Source organism: Lethenteron reissneri, chromosome 42 (assembly GCF_015708825.2).
Source record: "Lethenteron reissneri isolate LAM-NWPU_2019-01 chromosome 42, ASM1570882v1, whole genome shotgun sequence".
Classification (NCBI taxonomy): Eukaryota; Metazoa; Chordata; class Hyperoartia; order Petromyzontiformes; family Petromyzontidae; genus Lethenteron; species Lethenteron reissneri.
The window spans coordinates 8,280,621-8,301,980 of NC_083820.1; the positions used below are offsets into that span (position 1 = coordinate 8,280,621).

Below are 21,360 nucleotides of genomic sequence, written 5' to 3' on the forward strand. Positions count from 1 at the left end.
AGTGTGGATTCGTACAGCAGCCTGTGTCCACAAGGGTGCCCTTTTGTGCCACCTAACGGTGACTGCAAGCCTGCAAACCCGGTCCATTAGGTGCGTTGATAACAGCAGGGGCTAGAAAAGCCAATCGGCGAAATGATTAACATAACCTAACCAAGGTCATAATTATAATATATATTGGGGGGGACACATCCCCAATATATTAAAAGAAAAAAAACAGAGCAATGTAATACAATACACTATTAGACATTATTGTAAAAAAAAGAAGTCCATCCTATGTGTTAGTGATTTTTTCAATATTTTAGGCAGGAAATTCGTTTTCAAATTTAGATTATTTTTTTCTGGGGGAGGACCCCCAGGACCCCCTGGAAGATTTGGTCCCCCCCAATGTTGACTCCATGGCTACGGCCTTGCACCTAACTACCTAACTAACCACAACTGGTCTCTACTACTATCCCTCCAACTGACTTCAACTCTAACCATCATCTCCACCTCTGGACAATTTCCAAGCAACTTTTTCATCTTTAGTTTGCTTTTCAGTTTGGAGGAGGCTAACGGTAGTACCTCTGCAGTATGCACTGTATATTAACATCACTTTCACAAATCGCAGTTGCTGAGCACAGAGCCCAAAGGCGGCCGTTGTCAACAAACAGCGCTGTTATAGGTGGGAGTCCATGCGGTTTCTTGAATTTGCGTACCTTGTCTCCCGCTTCTCCTTTCAGGCCTGGCTGCCCAGGTGACCCCTGAACGAAGCATCGTGAAGAAAAGCAGCGACGCATTATGCAACAACAACAAACACAACAACAACAACAACATAAACGTATTATCTCGCATGACATTTTGCAGAGACAAGTAACTGATGTTTTTTAAAACAGCAAACTTATGCTGAGAAATTGATATCCAGCTTATTTGGCCATTCAAGCTCAGAGCGCAGAGACTGTAACTAAAACACATTTGGGATTCGTAGAGTTCATTGTTCCCGACTGATGCTCCGAGAGCCAGCCTTAAGGCACATGTATGCATCTTAGAGACCCGTATGAATGCCTGAGGCTTATAAAGGCAGGCTAAGGCAGATTTAGGATTGGTTTTGGCGATTGTTAATGCTCGAGACTTAGACAAGCAGACTGAGGCACCTTTAAGAGTCGTATCGTTCTAATGGTGCATGGGTGAGGCTCGTAGAGCCAGACTAAGGCACATTAATGAATCCAAAGGTTCAGTGTTAATGCCCAAGACTCACAGAGACGAGTGAAACTTTACCAGGTCGCATTATGTTAAACTATTATACTTTTTTTTATTTTACCAGGTAAGGCCGACTGAGCTATATTGGTCTTTTTCAGAAGCGACCTGGCCACAAATGATAGCGCAATTAAGTGGTTTAGCATGCGGAAATTTATAGCAGACAAATACTCTAAGCGCATGTTGATTATAAATTTGGAGCGGAAAACCGGAGGACCCGGAGAAAAATACAAATATACAGGCATCAGGGTCGGGATCGAACCCACAACCTCCTTCATACCAAGCGAGGGAGTTAACATCTCACCACCACATACACAAATGTGATTTGTGTATGCGGTACTCTGCTTCTCTGGTGCGTGGTGCATGTGTGCGTGGTGCATGTGTGCGTGGTGCATGTGTGCGTGGTGCGTGTGTGCGTGGTGCGTGTGTGCGTGGTGCGTATGTGCGTGGTGCGTGTGCGTGTGTGGTGCATGCGTGCGTGGTGCATGCGTGCGTGGTGCATGCGTGCATGGTGCATGCGTGCGTGGTGCGTGCGTGGTGCGTGTGTGCGTGGTGCGTGCGTGCGTGGTGCGTGCGTGCGTGGTGCATGCGTGCGTGGTGCATGCGTGTGTGGTGCATGTGTGTGTGTGCGTGGTGCGTGTGAATAGAACTCACCGGCAGGCCCTGTGGCCCGGAATCTCCTGGGATTCCCGGCTTTCCGGGCTCTCCCTGAGCAGCAAGCACAGAGACGGTGTCACCATACGCACACAGACTACGCCTGCACCGCTTTGGCTGTGATGATGATGATGACGATAATGATAAACCGGGCAAGGCGTGACCGCAAAAAAACACAACTCACAATGACTACCACCCGCGCAATTGTAATATATTCTTCGGGGTTGTGGAGCGGGTAAACGAAAGTGGCTTTGAATGCTGTAGTAGTAGTAATCGTAATAATCGCGATTAGAATGTTCTTGGTACGTTAGGAGGTGATGTGCTGGTGATGTTTGCAGAGCGTGATTTCCAGTGAGATCGTTTTACCTTCATCCCAGGCATGCCAGGGGTTCCATCTCGGCCGTCAATCCCAGGGACACCCTGGAGGGTGGAGGGGGGGGTATGAAAGAAACGCCGATGAGATTGTGAATGCGTCACGCGAGCTACCGACGGGCCCGAACGGGCAACGGGCAATTGACAGCAGCACCCCGTCCTGCCTGTCTGTAACAGGAGACCACCATGACTTTCGTAAATATGATCCAATAAGAATAAACATTTTGCTTAAAGGTGTGTTATTAAATCGGGGCTTGATCTAAATATATAATGCCCAAATTGTTTTTCTTTGATAGCAGGTCTTGCCAGGAATGAATTTGAGCCAGGTCTGTCCAGGTCGCTAACCCAGAGAATATTTCTTCACCCGGACCACCAACATCCAGTAGAGCTCCCACAGTGGCCCTGGCTACTAATCATGCGTCTTCTACCAGTGATCGGTCCCATCTACCATTGGCCTGGGGGGGGGGGAGTATTCGGTGAGAAGTTAAGCCCCTGAGCCTTTTTCGATTTAAAGCTTTCGTGACTGCAGGGATTAATCTTCTTGGTTCTTTCGGTAAAGTCACGTAGAAAAATACTACATTATATTATTTTATTATGTTTTATTTTATTACTTTATTATTTCCCTTCTACGTGACTTTACCGAAAGAACCAAGATGATGAACCCCTGGGCCTTGCCTATGGTGACACAGTCTGGAACAATGTGCCGGCACTGACGGCGAGGGTGAGTGGTGGTGATGCTCACCGCCACGCCTTTCGTGCCGGGGATCCCGGTTTTTCCTCGCGATCCAGCCAAGCCCTGCCACACAGCGCGAGAAACGAGACAGGCCATGAGCACGCGTTCGACGCTCCCACGTTTTGCACGTGGCCCGGCTCACTCCACCCGCTTGGTGGAGGAGAGGCGAGGGCGTCCGTGAGAGGACAGAACATCGCACTTGAACGAAAGAGTCTACGTTAAAAGGTACACTTTAACACATTGCTATCGATGATTGTGCCACCACACCTCGCCAGGGCCCTCCACCCTCTGTCAGATCCCGCAGCTGCTGTGCAGAGTCGAGACGTGACCACTCAAGATCTGCCCTGACAGCATCTCGTCCGTCATCCGCTGTTCAGTCATCCCCTTGGTCGCTCGACTTATGGAGACCACTCCAATGCGGCGTGTTTCAATAGCCAGCCTTCCTCCATCCTCTACACGCATCCTACCCAGCGCTACCTGTTTTAACTAATTATATCTACATTTGATTATTGTGACACACCAGCTTCCTGCCTAGGCTATGAATTTGCCGGAAAACGTCTCGTTCCTTTGTACCACTGCACCCTTAGAACTCACCACCCTTAGAACTCATCATTACATCAACTCAAATCTGTCTCCCCTGGATATTGCGGAGAGACCACCACTGGGCTGTCTTCGTCCTAAAGGCCCTCTTAAACAATCACCTCATGGCCCATTTGGTTCCTCAAATTCCCTCCTGTAGACTCAGAAGTGCCCTCTTATTCCGACTAAAGATTCCATACGCTAAAACTTTGGTTTACAAAAAAAGTATTTCCGCCTTGCTGCTCCGCATTTCTGGATAACTCTTGCCACTAATCTACAGCTTGGCTCCCTCTCTCTTCGCTCCCCATTTTTTATTTCCCTATAAAACTTAAACAGAGGCCATACTTGCACCTGCACCTAACTTTGTTGTCTGGCGCCTCTTGCTCTCATGTTATACAGTGCCGGATTAAGTTAGTGCGGGGCCTCTAGCAAATGTTATAAAGGGGCCCTAAAAAATAAAAAACACGTAAATATTAAAACACAAATGTTTTACTTGCATTGTAAAATATTTGTATTGTTTCATTTGCTATACAGCCAGATAATACGACATATCTCTAACCTTAAACACCCAGTCGTTCATAAAAGATGAAGGCGGTATAGTACTATAGTAATAGAGCAAGTGCAGAATCAATTAACCGGATTTGATAGCTTGAAAGCATTTAGCACGAGGCCCGTAGCATATGCTACTTTTGCTACGAGGATAAACGTGTGTTATACATGCACTCATTTTTGATGTGAGCGTTTCGTTTACGAAGAACGTTGATATGAGGGTTTCATTTACGAAACGCTCACATCAACGTTCTTTAAGGACCCTGTACTCTTTCTCTGCATTGTTGATGTTTTTGCCTTTGTTGCTACTGTTGCTGCTGCACCGTGGACCTCCCTTCTAAAACAGCCAGGAAACTGCCTAAACGGCACCATCTGTGTAACAAATAAAATAATCTTAAACACCACTAACCTGCCATGCTCTCTTCGTAGACTCCCCCATTGCGTATTCTATCTTGCCACGCAGATCTCAGCGTCAGGTGGAATACGTGTCACAGAAGGCAATGTTTTACCTTCTGGCAAATCCTTGGATTTCATGACAGTCGTTGAAAGTTAACACTTTTCTCTCCCCGCCTCGCCGCGTGGTCACTAATGCCAGTGCCGAACGGACGGCGTTGCGTTCGGGCAAAACTTACGATGATGCCTTTGGGTCCGGCCTCCCCGATCGGTCCCCTGGGGCCCTCCTCTCCCTGCGGAAAAAGACAGAGATACTCATCAGTGAGCCGGCCCTTTTAGTGCCATCACGGCCGCCATCCCCCTCCACGCCCCTCCGTCCACGACACACGTGGTTCACCGATGACCGCCGGGGTGGACAGCAGCTACGTCGCGCTGACTGCGGTGCCGGATCGAGGAGCCCCACGACCAATGAAGCTGCAGCTGCCGCTGCTGGTGGTGGTGGCGGTGCCACCAACGTGGTGTGAACGCGTAACGAATCTCGCACCGAGACACCGGCTCCGTTTGTGCCGCGTCGCTCGACAGCCCCCGGGGGCGCAGTGGCGCAAGTCCCACTCCAGACGACTCCGAAATTCCTCGCGCTGCTAGGGAATTTGGTTACGGAGGTGCCCCACGCGAGACGCAAAGACAAAGATCGCCCGTGCAGCCTAAACAGACTTTAGGGGAAAGTGCTGTCAGTGAGCACCTATAAGGCCAGCATGGCACGCGAGGGGTTGGGTGTCCAGCACCGGTGGCGATGTTTGCACACCGCACCAGGTACTCATTTAAGGCTGAGTCGACCTAGGGGAGGCCCAAAATCGGTTCAGATAATCGTCATTGGTGCTGGCGCATGAGCGGAACTTTCATTCGGGTCCATGGATTTGTAGCACAGCGTACTAGCCGCTGCGCCACAGGCGAAACGCACACACGCACGTACCCGCTACTGCATCTGACCAGAATTCGTTTTGGCGATCACGAAAAACTCAACGCGTTTGTCAAAAACAATGGCCTATCTTCTTGGTTCTTTCAGTAAAGTCACGTAGACAGCGTGTCTTTCCGACAGACCTGTTCTTCACCTGAGGACGGCTGCTTGCGTTGTGGCCGAAACGTCGTGAGAATTGTATTTTATTTTTATTATTTTATCATTTCCCTTCTACGTGACTTTACCGAAGGAACCAAGAAGATGAATCCCTGCAGTCACGAAAGCTTTAAATCGAAACAATGGCCTAACAGGAAATACATATTTTACAATAGGAGACGTTGAGGGCATTGGTCCTTTCTCATGGCAGAAGAAGGAACATGTCCCTAGAAGTTGCCGATTGTATTTTGTTGCTTTTTAGGGCAGGGTCACCGATCAACCTTTTGGATTTTTTTTTAACAGGGCGTCTAGTTAGTGTTGGTCATTTATTTGCACCGCGCCAGCCTCCGCAGAAGCGGAAGGCTTTGATGTTGTTGTTGTTGATGTTGTTGTTGTTGATGTTGTTGTTGTTGATGTTGTTGTTGTTGATGTTGTTGTTGCTGCTGTTGGTAAAACAACGCGCCTACTTGGTTTCATCGTCTCGAGAAGTTACTGGCTGCGTGAATTCCTGGACTCGGCTGAATAAGCCTTGCAGCTGTCCGCGAAGCCACCCTTCGACACAAAGTCTTTTACTGCTGCTGCTGCTACTACGACGAAGTCACTTTGTGTGCTCAGAGTTGCTGTTGAAAGGGGCCGTTAAAGGAATTCAACAGAAGCCTCGCGGCGCATGAAGAAGCCTGTGCCGGATGTGTGCGACCAATTCCCAACGTTTATCTTCTTGGTTCTTTTGGTAAAGTCACGTAGAAGGGCAGACGCTGTCTTCCCGACAGACCTGTTCTTCACCTGAGGACGGCTGCTTGCGTTGTGGCCGAAACGTCTTGAGAATTATTTTATTATGTTTTATTTTTATTATTTTATTATTTCCCTTCTACGTGACTTTACCGAAAGAACTAAGAAGATGACTCCCTGCAGTCACGAAAGCTTTAAATCGAAATCCCAACGTTTAACTTAGGCATCTTGTAATTGTATGGCCTGCATTTTCTCCTGGTGGATTTTATTTTGACGTGCTTTTCTTTTTTTGCAGAATTGTTTTGTGTATGCGGCTAATATTCCTGACAACTCCGATGTGTATTCTACGTAGGTCGAAAAGAATCCCCTCACGTTTCCTTCAATAACCTCTTGGATTTGAATAGGCTGGTGCCTTATACAAGAACCCAGGGCCTCATTCCTACAGAAGATAAGTGGTGGCTGTAATGAAGTAATTATGTGTATGTGCGTGCGTGCGTGTGTGTGTTATCTCTTCAATTTAAGGTAATCCTTTCTTGATCTCGGGAGATAATATTTACTAAAGGGGTTAGCAAGAGCTGGATGGAGTTGTTTTTTGCAAAGGAAATTGATCATGAACAGAAGAATACCGGCACACGTGAAGAAGAATAACGTTTTTAGGAGGTTAAAAAGATCTAGATGTAAACATTATAATTATGAATTTTATATAGCGTCATACAATGCAATTGCATCTCAAAACGCCGTACAATAATTACACGACTACATCAGGGAAGTGGCCGATGACGAATTGCAGAGATCAACGCAAGTAATTTTTCAAGGTAAGTAAATTAATACACGACAAAAGGTGTTAATAATGATGACCAGGTCACACTCTAAGCTCCTCACACCAGCCAAGATTCCCCCTTGGCGACTCCACATGGGCCCCTTAGTTACTCAACATGGATCCCCTTAGTTACTCAACATGGGTCCCCTTAGTTACTCAACATGGGCCCCTTGGCTACTCCACATGGACCCCCTTGGCTACTCCACACGGGCCCCCTTAGTTACTCAACATAGGTCCCCTTAGTTACTCAACATGGGCCCCCTTAGTTACTCAACAAGGGCCCCTTGGCTACTCCACACGAGCCCCCTTAGTTACTCAACATGGATCCCCTTGGCTACCCCACATGGATCCCCTTAGTTACTCAACATGGGCCCCCTTAGTTACTCAACATGGGCCCCTTGGCTACTCCACACGAGCCCCCTTAGTTACTCAACATGGGCCCCCTTAGTTACTCAACATGGATCCCCTTGGTTACTGCACACGAGCCCCCTTAGTTACTCAACATGGATCCCCTTAGTTACTCAACATGGCCCCCCTTAGTTACTCAACATGGGCCCCCTTAGTTACTCAACATGGGTCCCCTTAGTTACTCAACATGGGTCCCCTTAGTTACTCAACATGGATCCCCTTGGCTACTCCACATGGGCCCCCTTAGTTACTCAACATGGGCCCCTTGGCTACTCCACACGAGCCCCCTTAGTTACTCAACATGGGCCCCCTTAGCTACTCAACATGGATCCCCTTGGTTACTGCACACGAGCCCCCTTAGTTACTCAACATGGGCCCCCTTAGTTACTCAACATGGGTCCCCTTGGCTACCCCACAAGGATCTCTTTGGCTACTTGCCTTCCCAAGGTGTACGCTCCGTCTCACAAGGGATTCCTAATGTCTTTCATCCGGAGGGCCCTTGTGCATTCATGTGCCGGTGACGCCAAGGAATTTACAGCCACCTCTGGGATGGTTTCGAGCCTGTACCCCCCGTTTCCCCTCTTAACCTGCCCCGGTGATTTATCGCCGTTCATTCACACGTGCGGTTTTATGAGCAACTTTGACAGTGACTCAAGTTTAGACGCGAAAACCCTTCCAAGTGTCGGGCATTGACGGCTCTCTCTCTCTCGCTCTATAGTATGCGGCCGTGTGGCCCAACAGTTAGTTTATCGAGATCTATAGTAGGGTTGGCGCGAGACAGCTTTTCATGATATCAGACGACGTTAAATTTGACAATATGGTTATCACGATATGAGTTGCCCTTAAATTTGTAATTGTATGGAGCATTTTATTGTATTGTCGTTTTGCTTTGATGTACATTGATGTACTTCTACAGTGAATACATATTTACTTAATAGCTATTCAACTGCAGTTCACTCAACGCAAGCCTGCTATAGGTCTTCCAGCAATGAGTAAGTTTCCAATCTACAGCGTTTACAACGCACAAGCCGTCAGAAAATGAGAGTGTCACATCGTCGCCGTGCCGTCCATTACTCCGGACAACGTTTTACAAAGCTCTCATGTATTAGGTTAACAGCTATTTATTTAACTTGAATATTTAATTATTATCAACTTCATTTTTGGTTTTTTCAGACATATTTTGTTAAGAAATGAAATATAAAAGCTAAATAAACAATCAACGATAATCAGAGGGCATCCGAACGACAAGTTGCTAAGTGGACGACCAGACGGTCAGCGTGGATCTTGTATCGTACGATACATCGTGGTATCATCATGTCGCGGTAGCGCGAACAGAGACACGTTATTGTGTTTTCATCTGTGCTTTTTCTTCTGAGCCAGAATTCCCATTTGTGCATGGTAGGGGGCAGGAGGGGGGGGGGAAATCAGCTGCTTAGATATTTTATTCATTCTCCATGTGCTTCTGGGGTTAGGGTCAGGGCATCAAAATAGCACGCTGATTGTTAAATTACGTTAAAATGATAAACATCAAGGTACAACGGTGAAAAAGTCGGTGCACATTTTTCCCAAATGGTTGAAACGTTTTCTCATTAATTTTGCCGTTGTTGTTCACGCACGGTAAACTAACTCCTGGGCCTATTATTTTTCATTGCGGGATATTTTTGTTGGCAATATCTGGAACACCAATACGTTTCCAGCGATAATAATAGGAGTAATAAATTACAGCCCTTTGGCAATGCACTTCTGGATGAAGGCTTTGACCATACTTTCTCCACGCTGGTTAGTGCAGGTTGTTCGGTTTAGGTTCTACTCTGTGAGTGATAGCGGTGCATAATTGTTTCCTGTAGAAGGTGTACTAAGGGCTAAGGTCCCCCGTGTAGCCTACATAGACTGCTGGGGCAAGTGCTGTTCGCGAGCACCTGCTAACGCTGGCACGGCGCCCAAGGGCATGATGTGGCTAGCTCCATACCAACCACCTTTATTTCTCCACTGCTGACATTTACACACCATTCAAGGCTGAATGAACCCATAGGAGGCCTTGGACCAGTTCAGATATTGGTCATCAATGTAAGCCGCTGGTGGCAATCGGACTCGTGTCACTGGGTTCGCAGAGAAGTGCGCCGACCACTACGCTACCACTCAAATGTTGAACACACACACACACAGATTGTAATGGGAACCCACATGCGCCGTTAAGGAGGGAGGGCATCCCATAAATTCCATAATATTGCGGTTTCCAGACTGCGCTGCAGACTTACACCGCCACCGTCGCGTGCGTACACATTCCAACAGTCGTCCCAACAAATCACCGACGACTTCAAGGGCCGCTCGCGATCGCTCCTTCGTGCTGTCATCCGGAGACCGCCGACGTGCGATACACCACCCTCTCGCCTCGGCCCGTTCACCCCGAACGAGCGCTGCCAGCGCCGTTAGCGTCGGGCTTTACAGAAGGTGACGACGCGGAATGCGTTTCATGCTTCGCTCGATGGACACGATTCCTCGCACTCTCCTCTCCGGCTTTCGCCACCGACCCCCCCCCCCCCCCCCCCCACGTTGTTTGATCCGCCTCCGCCGTTCGAGCCGATGCGTTATGAAGTAGGATTGCTGCGATGCGACGACGCTGCAGCGTATATGGTCGTACGGCAATATTTACATTTATATATCGTATCGTCCGTATCGCTAGGTGTTGTTTACACCGTGATTGTCGTCGCTCGTTTAATTGTCTTCTTAAATATTGAATTTACCGACCAAAATGGCAGTTACCTATTAAATTAGCGGTTTGTTAACAACTTTGTCCAGACTAATGGACGGCACGGCGGTGGTATGACAACATTTTGTGACGGTATGTGCATTGTATCCGTCATAGGTTGTAAAATTACAAAGATTAGAAGGTTCGTTGTAGGCTTACGCTGCATGAACTGCAGTTGAATCATTTTTAAGCAATCTTGCTTTATACGAGAAGTACATGAAAGCACAAAACACCGTAAAATGTAATACTGTACCATATGAAACATTATTTCGCAGCGACTCCGACTTTCAGATGGGCGCAGTTGAGCAAGCAGGTTAGCGTCCTACTTGCTACGCTACCCAGGGCAAATCGTGTGTTAGTGATCTGAGTGCGATCCACCAACGCAGCCTATGCATCACTGGAATCCAAGGCATCCCCCACCACAGCTGATTAATTGATCATTTTATTGTGAGTGCTTGTCAGAGGCAAGTTGAGAACAAAAGAATTGGGAACAGATAATACATGTACCCTTCTTGTAGATACATAGGCGCAGAGTATTATGACCCCAGGTGGATAATTTTTCAATCTGGCAGCAGAGCCATATTGATCGAAGATCATTTGTACCCAGGGGTTCAATACTGAGCCCCGAGGTCCAAATTCTGTAGGGGTGAAAATACTATCTCACCATTTGTTCGGTTGTTAGGATTACATGTTCTATGAAAGAATGTCGATGGCTGTGAATTGTGTGAGGCCGGGAAAGTGGAGACACGTGAGTTAGGGTCACTTACCGGCTCCCCTTGTGAACCAGGAGGTCCGGGCACTCCGTCGAACCCAGAGACACCCTGGACACACACACACAAAGTCAATGAGCTCACCCCAACATCATTATCGTGCCACTTTGTTGAGCTATCATTTGTGGCCAGGTTGCTTCTGAAGAATAAGTTAATACCTCAGCGGGCTTTTCCTGGTAGGATGGGGATGGTTTCGTTTTATTTGTACGTATTTGGGCGATTTGTTTACCTTTATTATATTCTGCACTCCTATCATGTTTTAGTACTGTTTGTTGTTGCAACGTTCTTATCCAGCCCTACTGGACATCTGTTAACAAGAGCTTTATCGCTCATCGGATTTCTCCTCCAGTAAAAATCTAATATTCTGATTCTGATGTTGTCGTGGCCAGCTCTGTTTAAGTGACCACTTGTTTCAAGCACGGCAAAGCTCACGCAAGTTCGGTCATCACCACAGATGGCATGCCACCTTTGTTATCCACCTCACATTTCATATTCACATTTTTTTGTGTTTGTCATCGGACGATAGGAATTGCCTTGGCCAGGTGTCGAACTGGGATCGTGGTGCAGTGCACTAGCAGCCATGGCACCAACAATCCTCGTACAGAGGCAACGCCCCAGTTCAGCCGTCTTGACTGTTTGGGCAAGTGCTGTTTGCGAGCGCCTATGAAGGCTTGGGGGCTCAACAAATGGCGTTGTGCTCAGCACCACGCCCAGCCAACATGGTTTTTGCGGGTGTTTACTCACCACACCAAATGCTCATATATGGCTAAGATGGCCTTGGGGAGACCCAGGCCAAGTTCAAATAACACGGTTTTATACCAGCACTATTCCTGAGACACTGATGGTAACCATGACCCGGAATTGAACTCAGGTGACCAGGTTCGGAACACAGCGTGCGAACCACCGCTCTCCACGCTCCAAAGACAACGATCCCTTGTTCAGCTTTAACAGATTGTTGGGGCAAGCACTGTTAGCGAGCACCTATGAAGGCCGGCACGGCACACGAGGGGGTGGGTAGCCTACACCATGCCCGGCCGCCTTTGTCGCTTCAATGACGATGTTTACACACCGCACCAGGTACTAATTTGAGACCGAGTTGACACATACCCCGCACTCGGTGGACTGATTTTCAGATGAATCCCACCGCCTCCCGCGCCAGTTCAGATCGTCGAGTGAAGCCGGACAAGCCGAGTTTTGAACCGATACATTTTAATAACTTCCATCGTTCATCACAACGCTTCTACAAATGTAGCCATCACACACTGCCCCCCGCCCCTCTGGGCACAGAACACGCAACACACAACAGGCACCTCAGAAGTTGCGCCCAGTTACAATCAATTGCCCGCGAACACGCCGCGATTGTGGGGGCCCCTAATTTCCGCCACTTACCCTTTCGCCTTTTGATCCCATCATTCCGGGAAATCCTCGCAGCCCTGAAGGTCCCTTCAAAGCAAAGAGGCACACACAAAAAAATTAAAATTACAAAAAATTTAAATGAAATTTAAAAAACAATTAACTGGAGTCTGATCGCAGAGCCGAGATTACAGCAGAGTCGCACGCGGGAAGCTCACGCCCTCTCGCTTTCGAGCGACGGCTTTGGCGTGGAATACGAGCGCGGCGCAATTGCGTGTCAACGTACGGGGCGCGCAACGTCAAACTTCTTTCGCGCCGTACGTAGCCAACCGTGCTAATCGGAGGTGCGGGAGTGCAGTAGGGGTTTAGGTGGCGTCCGAATGCAGCTGCATCTGAAGATGATGTAAAAAAAATTGCCATCGCATCATTAAATCAAAGCTTTAAGGTGAATTTATATTATTTAGCCTTCGGACATTATTTTGGCATCTGACGATTATTTTACTGTTTTATTCATGTTTTCCCCTTTGTTTAATGAGTGGTTTTTTTATATACTTGTTGGCAATGTTTGTTTTATCGTGACTTGTGTGAAGTGTTCCTTGGACCCTGTGGTATGAAAGGCGCTCGACAGATTATTCTCAGATTATTCTCAGAACCCCCCCCCCCCCCCCTGAAGAATGGGTTGTTATAGAATTGCTAGGTAGAGTGTGATTGAAGACAACTCAGGAATAATAACAAGCGAGGCAAATGAGTGCAAAGATATTTGCTCTCTCAGTATCTCTCCGCGCGCAGTGCACGTGACTTGCAATGTCACACAGCGGACTCTCTCAACTCTTGACGAGCCTGGGTCCTCTTCCCCACGATTCACGCCCGCATTTAATGCGAATGTATCAAGTTTCCCCTTAAATAAAAGTTCTACTTAAGTGATATTATTTTTTTAAACGTACATTTTTATAACATGTTATTTAGATTTGCTTTTAAAGACAATGGTTAACCGAATGGACCTGCGTTTTTCAGTACCTGTTGGACGTATGATACATTTATTGTGAAGCCAGATCTCCAATGGGCTCTCACTTATGAAGGAAATCTGCCGACCTGTCTATAATGGCAGGCAGGAAAGAGCACCGCTTGTTATAGAGGATGTTTCATTTGGCGATCCACTCAGTGGCTTCGTGAGATGCTAAGTGGAGAAGTGAAGCCCCATCCCCCCCCCCCCCCCAACAACAGATCCACAGTGGACAGGTTGCTGCGATACGCTCCACGGTCTGGGTCTCATGGCCACAGTCGCACTCGAGGTCTCATCCCTCATCCTTCACTTGGTGGGGTGGCCGGGGGTGGGGGCGGGGGGAGATGATGAACAACCGATGCTCGTGGTCTCCCTCATGTGCCGAGATCTTGCCGGCTGACTTCATCAACGACGAGACGAACTTCTGAAAATATCCTCCCGGGCTGGAAACCATGAAAACCGCAAGACCCCCCCCCCACCACCCATGAAATCTACTATGGCAGAGAAGTCGTCTAAAGGAAGAAGCGTTGTGCAGCATTCGTGCAGCCCGCTCGTAACTGCGACGTTGCGTGGGGTGGTGTTGCTGGGATCGTTTGTTGTTGTTTGGTGGTGGTGGTGGTGGTGGTTGTGGTTTAGGAGGGCCATGGCAGTGGCTGTTGGGTGACGCAACTGACCTCTGGGCCTTGTGGGCCAGATTGGCCGGACGGTCCCTGGTGGCCCTCTTCTCCCTGACCAATTGGAACGTCAAGGGTGGCAGTTATTGTGATTGTAATGCGACACGTGTAAGAACACACTTCAATTCATATGCATTTATGGACAACATATCAATGCGTTTTTAATTCTAACGATATATAACATTTTCGCTGCTCTCTCACGCATCGGACGGTGTTCCTCCTCAATGTCACTTTTAATCCGATGGTGGAAATTCAGAAATCATATGGCAGGGACCGGTCACTCCATAGGACAAACACTGTTGTCTGCCCCACTTGAAATGATACTCAGCAGATGGTGCTTTTATTTTCTTCTCATCATGGAGAGATGATGATGATGATGATCATTTAGGTGATGGTGATTGATGATAACGATGCTATTGTAGTTGATCGTGGGTCCGCATTTTAAACATGGCCACGATTTGAACTTGCAATATCACGTTTGTTGAGCTTTGCAGCTCTTCCAACTAACTATGCGACATCCGAGCCATTATATGATGAAAAACTTACGCAACACGCACACTTAAAAGTGTCATTGTAAGATTCACGTTGCTCTAAAAACATCTTTAAAATGCCCGATAACTTTTAGTAACAATGTTCATAACAACGTAGCCCATACGTTGTCTCCGCCTACCATTTAGCGCCAGGCTATCACAGTGGCACTATGTTTCACAGACGAGTATAATCTGCCAGTCGGGGAGGGCCTGAGGCCGACATGTGGTTTTTGCGCACTTAAGCAATTTGTGGGTTAACATTTCAGATTTGGCAATGATGCCGGCACACAAGGCCCGCTATTTCGCGTATTACGTCACGTGATCTTTAACGTCTTCACGCGAATCGGACGCGCATGTATTGACGGTTCATGAAACCCGCAGTGTTAACCAGGGCGGGCGCCGAGCCTCGAACCGCGAACCTCTGCAACGAGCGGCGAGGCACGCTTCCTGTCGACCCCGGCCACTTTAAATACTTATTGCGTCTCAGAAAGCTGAACTACAGTCGAAAATTGAACACAAAAACCCAAAACACAAAGCACTCTCACCTTGTGACCTTGCTTCCCAGGATCTCCAAATTCACCTTTGAAACCTTTGTGACCCTAGACGATAACAGGGTTACAAAATAGTATATTGACGAAATGTTTTCAAGTCTAGTACTGTACTGGATGGATGGTCGAGAAGACTGGTAAATCGGTAGGTAGGCTGGTATATAGGTAGATAAGGCAGATGGTTAGGTAAGCATCTTGTAGAAAACAGGTAATAATGGAAGTGTGTTTGTGTACAGCTGACAGAATATATGGGTAGACATTAATACTGAAGTCTGCAAATTGACACGTTGATTGATTGATGGGAGTCAACCGAATACTGACCACACAACTGTAATAATCTCTGCAATTATGTTTTGTGGATCGCATTTCTACGATGAAACCCATGACATGTCCTGCTGGACAGCTGAGGGCGTTGTCCTGGACTATCTTGCCCGTGTGTGTACCTTCATCCCCGGCAGCCCAGGAGGGCCAGGGGGCCCGGCGGGACAGGACGATGGACACTGTAGAGCCACACAGACAGACACAATCATATTCATCATTATCAGCTGCAGCAGTAGCAGCCATAGGCAGCAGCAGGAGTGATGATCTATCCACCACTGGTTAAAATCCTCCCCATCCTTCAACAATCCACGCAGCACCTGCACACGAGCTGAGTAATCGTTCCGTCTCCGAGGTGGACGTACTATCGGGCACGCTCCCTCCTTTGGCTGCCACGCCTTCGTTAGTCTCGACCACCAGACATCGTCCCTTTGAGCGACGTGTCCCGCAGAGGCCCCGATTACTTTGCTTTTTTCTGACAGTCAATGTAAGATTTCTTACTTGCGCATGTTTTCATTTATATGTTCATCTTCTTGTTTATAAAGTATAAGTTCAATCGAATGGGTGCTCGCCTGATTATAAACAAGGTTTTCAGTCTGCATTTACTGTCTAATGAGGTTATATCTTTACATATAATTTTTGACATTTGAGCTTAACTTTGACACTACATAAACAAATTTGCATATTTAAAAAAAAACATCGCAAATATATCAGTGCCAACAAATATATACGCACATTTATCTGTTGTATTTTTACCTGGATATCCCCGCTGCCATCTCCTTGGAGAATCCCAGGAAGACCCTGGAAGGAATCGGGAGAAGGAGATGATGAACATCACTCAACTTCTCACATGGGGCAACGGAAAAAAAAATAACGGCATTGAATTCGCGAGAGGAGGAGGGGGTAGGTGGCGTTGCGAGAGACTTGTGAGGAGCTCACCCTGGGGCCTGGCAGACCGGGAGGGCCTGGTTGTCCTTGAGGCCCAATCTCACCCTGAAAAGCAACACCGCACATTATCACATTTTTTTTTTACTATTAAAAACTAGAAATAAACCTATCGAAACCTACTTTTATTTACCACTGAGCTATTTAGCTATTTTTCAGAAGTGGCCTGGTCATCACAAATGATAGCTCAATGAAGTGGCGTATCATGTGAACATTTATAGCAACCAAATGCTCTACACGCATCTTTCTAAATGCGCAAGGGAAAACCGGAGGACCCGGAGAAAAATCCACAGGCCTGTCACCATCTCTCCTGGTCCCTGCGATATGGCAGTCCCTTCCCTCCTGCACGCGAGCTCCATCTCCAAGAGGACATGATCTCCCTCTTTGTCTGACGATTTCACCTGCCATCCCAGCAGCCGCTTGTTGAACAAACCTGACTCCCGCCGATGAGAGCCCGTGAAGTCGAAACCAGTCCAGATAGTTTGCTTGCTTTAACAAATGCTGCTGCTGGATAATATTGGTCTGGAGAGTCAGTATGCCGATGGACTATAAAATATGTTTCATGTGTGGAAACTAGAACAGAGTTCTGCTCATATATGCGTATATGAAAGCAGAGTTGCATGTTATTGCACTAGGTTGATCAGGCTAATATTATTATTGCGAGTTTATTCAAGCTATTGAAGTGCATGTGGATCTCTACAATCTGGCTGCGTGCGGGAATAAACGCCGTAGACGGAACATTACGTACGATCTGCCCAGGTTTCCCAATCTCTCCGGGAAGGCCACCCAATCCAGCAGGTCCCTAAACGCAAAACGACAATGCTTTTAAAAAACAATGCCAATACCAGCCATTCGCCACTCAGTGACGGCGAAGTCACCACGGCGCCTGTGCCAGGCCAGGTGGACTTTAAAAAACTTCACTCGCACACAAAGTGGAACAATGCTTCAATTGTATTTTTTTTACAAACAGAGAAAATGTTCGACGATATTTCTTTAGGTGAAAAACAAACCGGCATGAAAGAAATGACAACATTGACTACCGAATAGTTTAAGAAAACTATCAGCAGGACTGCACGTTGTAAAGTAAAAGGTAGAGGTGCAGCCCTGCAGTGCAGTGCTGACGCCACTGCTGTCGGAAGGGCCTCCACTAGAGGCCGCTCTAGAGAGCTTCTCTAGAGCGTACTGCGAAGTGCAATCGCAGATTAGATTTCCCCGCCCCATCTCCGCCATAAAAAGCGCCAGGGGACAAATTATTAATTTGAATATTTGTTTATTCTATACATTTGCACAAAAACGAGCTAACGAAGGATGTTGGAAAATATTGACACTCACGGGCGGTCCAACAATGCCTTCGCCCTGGAGAAACAAAACGGGAGGTGACAGAAAATAGCAACATTCAGCAGCCGTGCTCTCCACGTGACGCTAATACGCAGCGTGGTTGAGTGATTGACACTTTGTTGTGTCATTGGTGTGCCCTTGATACCATACGAACATCGATACTGCTACCTTGACTATAGAGTTGCCCGAATCTTGCAGTTGCACACCAGCGCTAATAGGACTACTCACAAATATGCAAAGGCAATTTTGCCCGTACAGCTGCCCACCAGTTTTCATTACTGCTAATAAATACTTTCAAGAACAACACAGAGCCATGCATATGCGTGCCTTTTCTATGTTTAATCGTAGTTGAAGTTTTTGTTTAATGGCATATCTCTGTACTATATATTCTGTTTGCAACGCAGGTCTCCCTTCTCTACGTGGGCTCTCACCTGGTTATAAATAAAGTTCACTTACAAACGTTCTATGTGTGTACACGTATAGCCCCTTTTGTCAATCCACTTCCGAATGGGGGCATCCCAACTTTGGTGTGGGCCGTGGAGATTTGTTTGACCATACTTCGCCACGCTCGTCAGAGCAACTTGGTGGGAGGCATATAAATGTGACAGAAGTACAGTACAACAATAGATTTTTTTCTGAATTGCCTTCTGCCAGCCCCCCAGCCTGTAACAACCTGTTATGTACGGTGGTCACCCGTGCAAGATGCAGACTCAAGCCTGCTTAGCTTCAGAGAGCTGACAAGATTGGGCCTATTTCCACTTGATTTGGTCATAGACACGCGTATGTTGTGGTTCGTAAATTCCACGAGGCAGAGGAATCAGAAAAGGAGAAAGTGAACGGCACTTACTGGGACCCCAGGTGGGCCGGCCAGACCTGGATCACCCTGAAAAAAAGAAAATAATCTTCATTACCATCATCATCATCATAAATACTTCATTGGTCTGTCTCATCAGGCATGTAACGATGAATCAGGTCAACAGAAGGTTTAGATACATGGGCGAACAAAACGTGCATTATATTGCATGCCTAATAATTTAGAGTTTGCGACGTCTGAAAATGACATTCAAATTATGCGCTAATGGTCTGTTTGTATTCTAAAGAAGCGAACAAAGCTGCACACAGGAAACAACAACAACAATCTAACTCTCGGATGCGTTTTCGTCTTGTACCGCGCATTGTTCAGCATCTTGTCCGACGTTTCGCTCCAAAAAAATCAGGTACTGTGATCTCAGTCACTCAATCAAGGTTTTACATTTTTACACAGAAAATCCCGTGTAGCCAGTTATCCAGCTAGTTTTCAAAGGGAGATCTGTGGTACATCACCCACAGGACAAGAACAACAACATCAAAGTGCTCCCCGTGGAAGAAATGGCAACAGCGGAACGGGACGTATTGGAGGTGTAGGCAAATATAAGTGCTTAAAGAATATTTAACAATTGAAACTGGCAAATTGCACCAAACACAATAGCGCATTCACTGTATTCTAACGTACTTTTTTCAATGTATTTTTAAGTAAAAGCTGGGGTTGCATGTTCTAATCCAGTAGGTGTATATCTGCCAGTCTGTGTGTGTGTTAACATAATTGTATAACTTTATTGAACACCGGGGACAAGTTTGGGTTGTGCATTACTTTCCGTTGCATCGTACAATCGTGAGAATATGATAATTGTGCAAATACGTAGCTGACAGTGAAAAACTGGTGTTGCTCACTCGTGTAGTGTATTACTGCGGTTATGGGCGCCACTGCATATTTGGCAGAATGATTGCATAATTACGTTCCAAAACTGTACATTACACTCCAGCGATAGGATTTTGGTTGTAACAAGAATGGTGAACGAAAGTCAGAATTACTGAAAAGGCATTCGATGTTTTTTTCGAACCGAAGTTGTGGAACAGTTTACCCGAAATTATTATAAAAGCACCCCGATTCATCAATTTAAGACGGCAATGTTGGACGTGATTTTCACGTTGCGAACGGACAGCTCAAATAAAATTCACAAAATGTAGAGAATTCTCAAGCAGGGTACATCTTTTCAGTTTTGGTTATTCTCATTTGTTGTGTATATTGTGTATTCTCTATTGATGTGGGGCACCGAATTTGGTCTGCAAGTTACTCCCTTACTCGGTAGTTGTCTCAAATGCCACCTTTGATCCGGTGCCTCGAGGTGTGCTCCATGAGAGGGGTGTGGTATACGTAATAATACATGACGATGAGGAGTAATAGTACAAAATATAATTATTGATGGAGCGGCAGCCAAGGGATTAACTTCGGCCAAAAATTCTGTCCACCAGTGGAGATGGAGTGATCAAATCGGTTCATGTGCAGGCGCTGCATCAGCGGTTCACGGCAAGTGGCGACAATTTGGGGAGGCCTTCATCCAGCAGTGGATTGACCATCGCTGATGATGACGTTTGAGTGGTCACCACATAGTATATTTTTTAATCCAAAGATCTATGTATTTAAATACATGTAAACGTTCTAAATCGAGCGTTTCCGCTTGCCATTTGGCTGCTCCTGAGAATCAAGAATCTTTGATTTATTCTCCCTTGGCACAGCGGGGAGAATGTTGTAATTGGAATAATAATTTGTTGGGGTTGTGCCTGGCCAGGCTGCGCGCTTTCCAGAGTGGAAACTGTGGCCAAATCATGCTGCAGCCGCTGCGTTTAGCACCAATTAAGCAAAAATCGCAGGAAACCCCCAATTGTATATTTAAAGGCCGCGATGCGTTCAAACACGTAGCCGTGTGCCCGCGTTTACACGGCCTGCGTGGAGCAGTCCCCGTTCTTGTGTTGATCGCGTCGACCAGGGGTCGTAAAACCTGCTGCTCCAGAGCCACACGAGGCTCTTTGAGGGCCACTTCGTGACCGATATGTGTTTGCAAAAATTGCACAGGAGTTTGAGACGATTGCCTTTAATATTTGTAATTTCTTGTGAATATAATTTTTGGCAGTTTATAACCGACACATGGCATCGATCGCACTTGTGTGCGTATTAATTAGCCAGCACAGCTAATACAAAGTAGCACAATGTATACGAGATACACATTTAAACTGTTTTACTAATTTAAATAAAACTTACTTTGGCACCTGCAGGACCGGCACGACCAATATTGCCTTGGGGGCCGGTTAATCCCTGAAAATGTCGAGAGAGAGAAAAAAAATATTAACGAGCATCATTGAATGTTTCGACAAAAATGGTGACTTAAGGAACACCGTCAGACAGGGGACGGCAAAAGTAAAAAGGAGAGGATGACCCAAGATCAATCGGATGACAAATGCAATGGCATGCGCTGAAAAGACGGAACAACAGCTGACGGGCCGCTAAGGACAGGCAGGGGGGGTGGCAGGCAGCCATCAGTGGCGACCCCACGGCCGTTGAGGTCAAGGGTTAGATGGCGGTGGTGACGACGGCGGCGACGATGAACATGATGAATGCCTTGCCATGCGTTACAGATTAAATCGTCGTGAGCAGGAGAGGATGCAGACCACGTTGCCAGCGCGCTGTGTTTAACTTTATTGCCTTGTTGAGGACCACGTGGCCTTTAGAG

General features: G+C 46.9%; 1 protein-coding gene across 1 annotated transcript in view; it reads right to left on the minus strand.

The window, feature by feature from the left end:
* Positions 1-519: 519 nt before the first annotated feature.
* The window catches only part of LOC133352883 (collagen alpha-1(IX) chain-like), a 35,077-nt gene continuing 14,236 nt past the window's right edge, over positions 520-21,360 (minus strand). The window contains exons 5-20 of the mRNA XM_061568869.1: positions 20,892-20,945; positions 18,660-18,695; positions 17,807-17,830; positions 17,223-17,276; positions 16,469-16,522; positions 16,286-16,330; positions 15,655-15,711; positions 15,209-15,262; positions 14,134-14,187; positions 12,493-12,546; positions 11,101-11,154; positions 4,753-4,806; positions 3,002-3,055; positions 2,254-2,307; positions 1,888-1,941; positions 520-740 (exon numbers count right to left, since the gene is read on the minus strand). Coding sequence (XP_061424853.1) covers positions 549-740; positions 1,888-1,941; positions 2,254-2,307; positions 3,002-3,055; positions 4,753-4,806; positions 11,101-11,154; positions 12,493-12,546; positions 14,134-14,187; positions 15,209-15,262; positions 15,655-15,711; positions 16,286-16,330; positions 16,469-16,522; positions 17,223-17,276; positions 17,807-17,830; positions 18,660-18,695; positions 20,892-20,945 — 948 coding nt within the window. The 3' untranslated portion in view covers positions 520-548. The remainder of the gene's footprint in view (positions 741-1,887; positions 1,942-2,253; positions 2,308-3,001; positions 3,056-4,752; positions 4,807-11,100; positions 11,155-12,492; positions 12,547-14,133; positions 14,188-15,208; positions 15,263-15,654; positions 15,712-16,285; positions 16,331-16,468; positions 16,523-17,222; positions 17,277-17,806; positions 17,831-18,659; positions 18,696-20,891; positions 20,946-21,360) is intronic.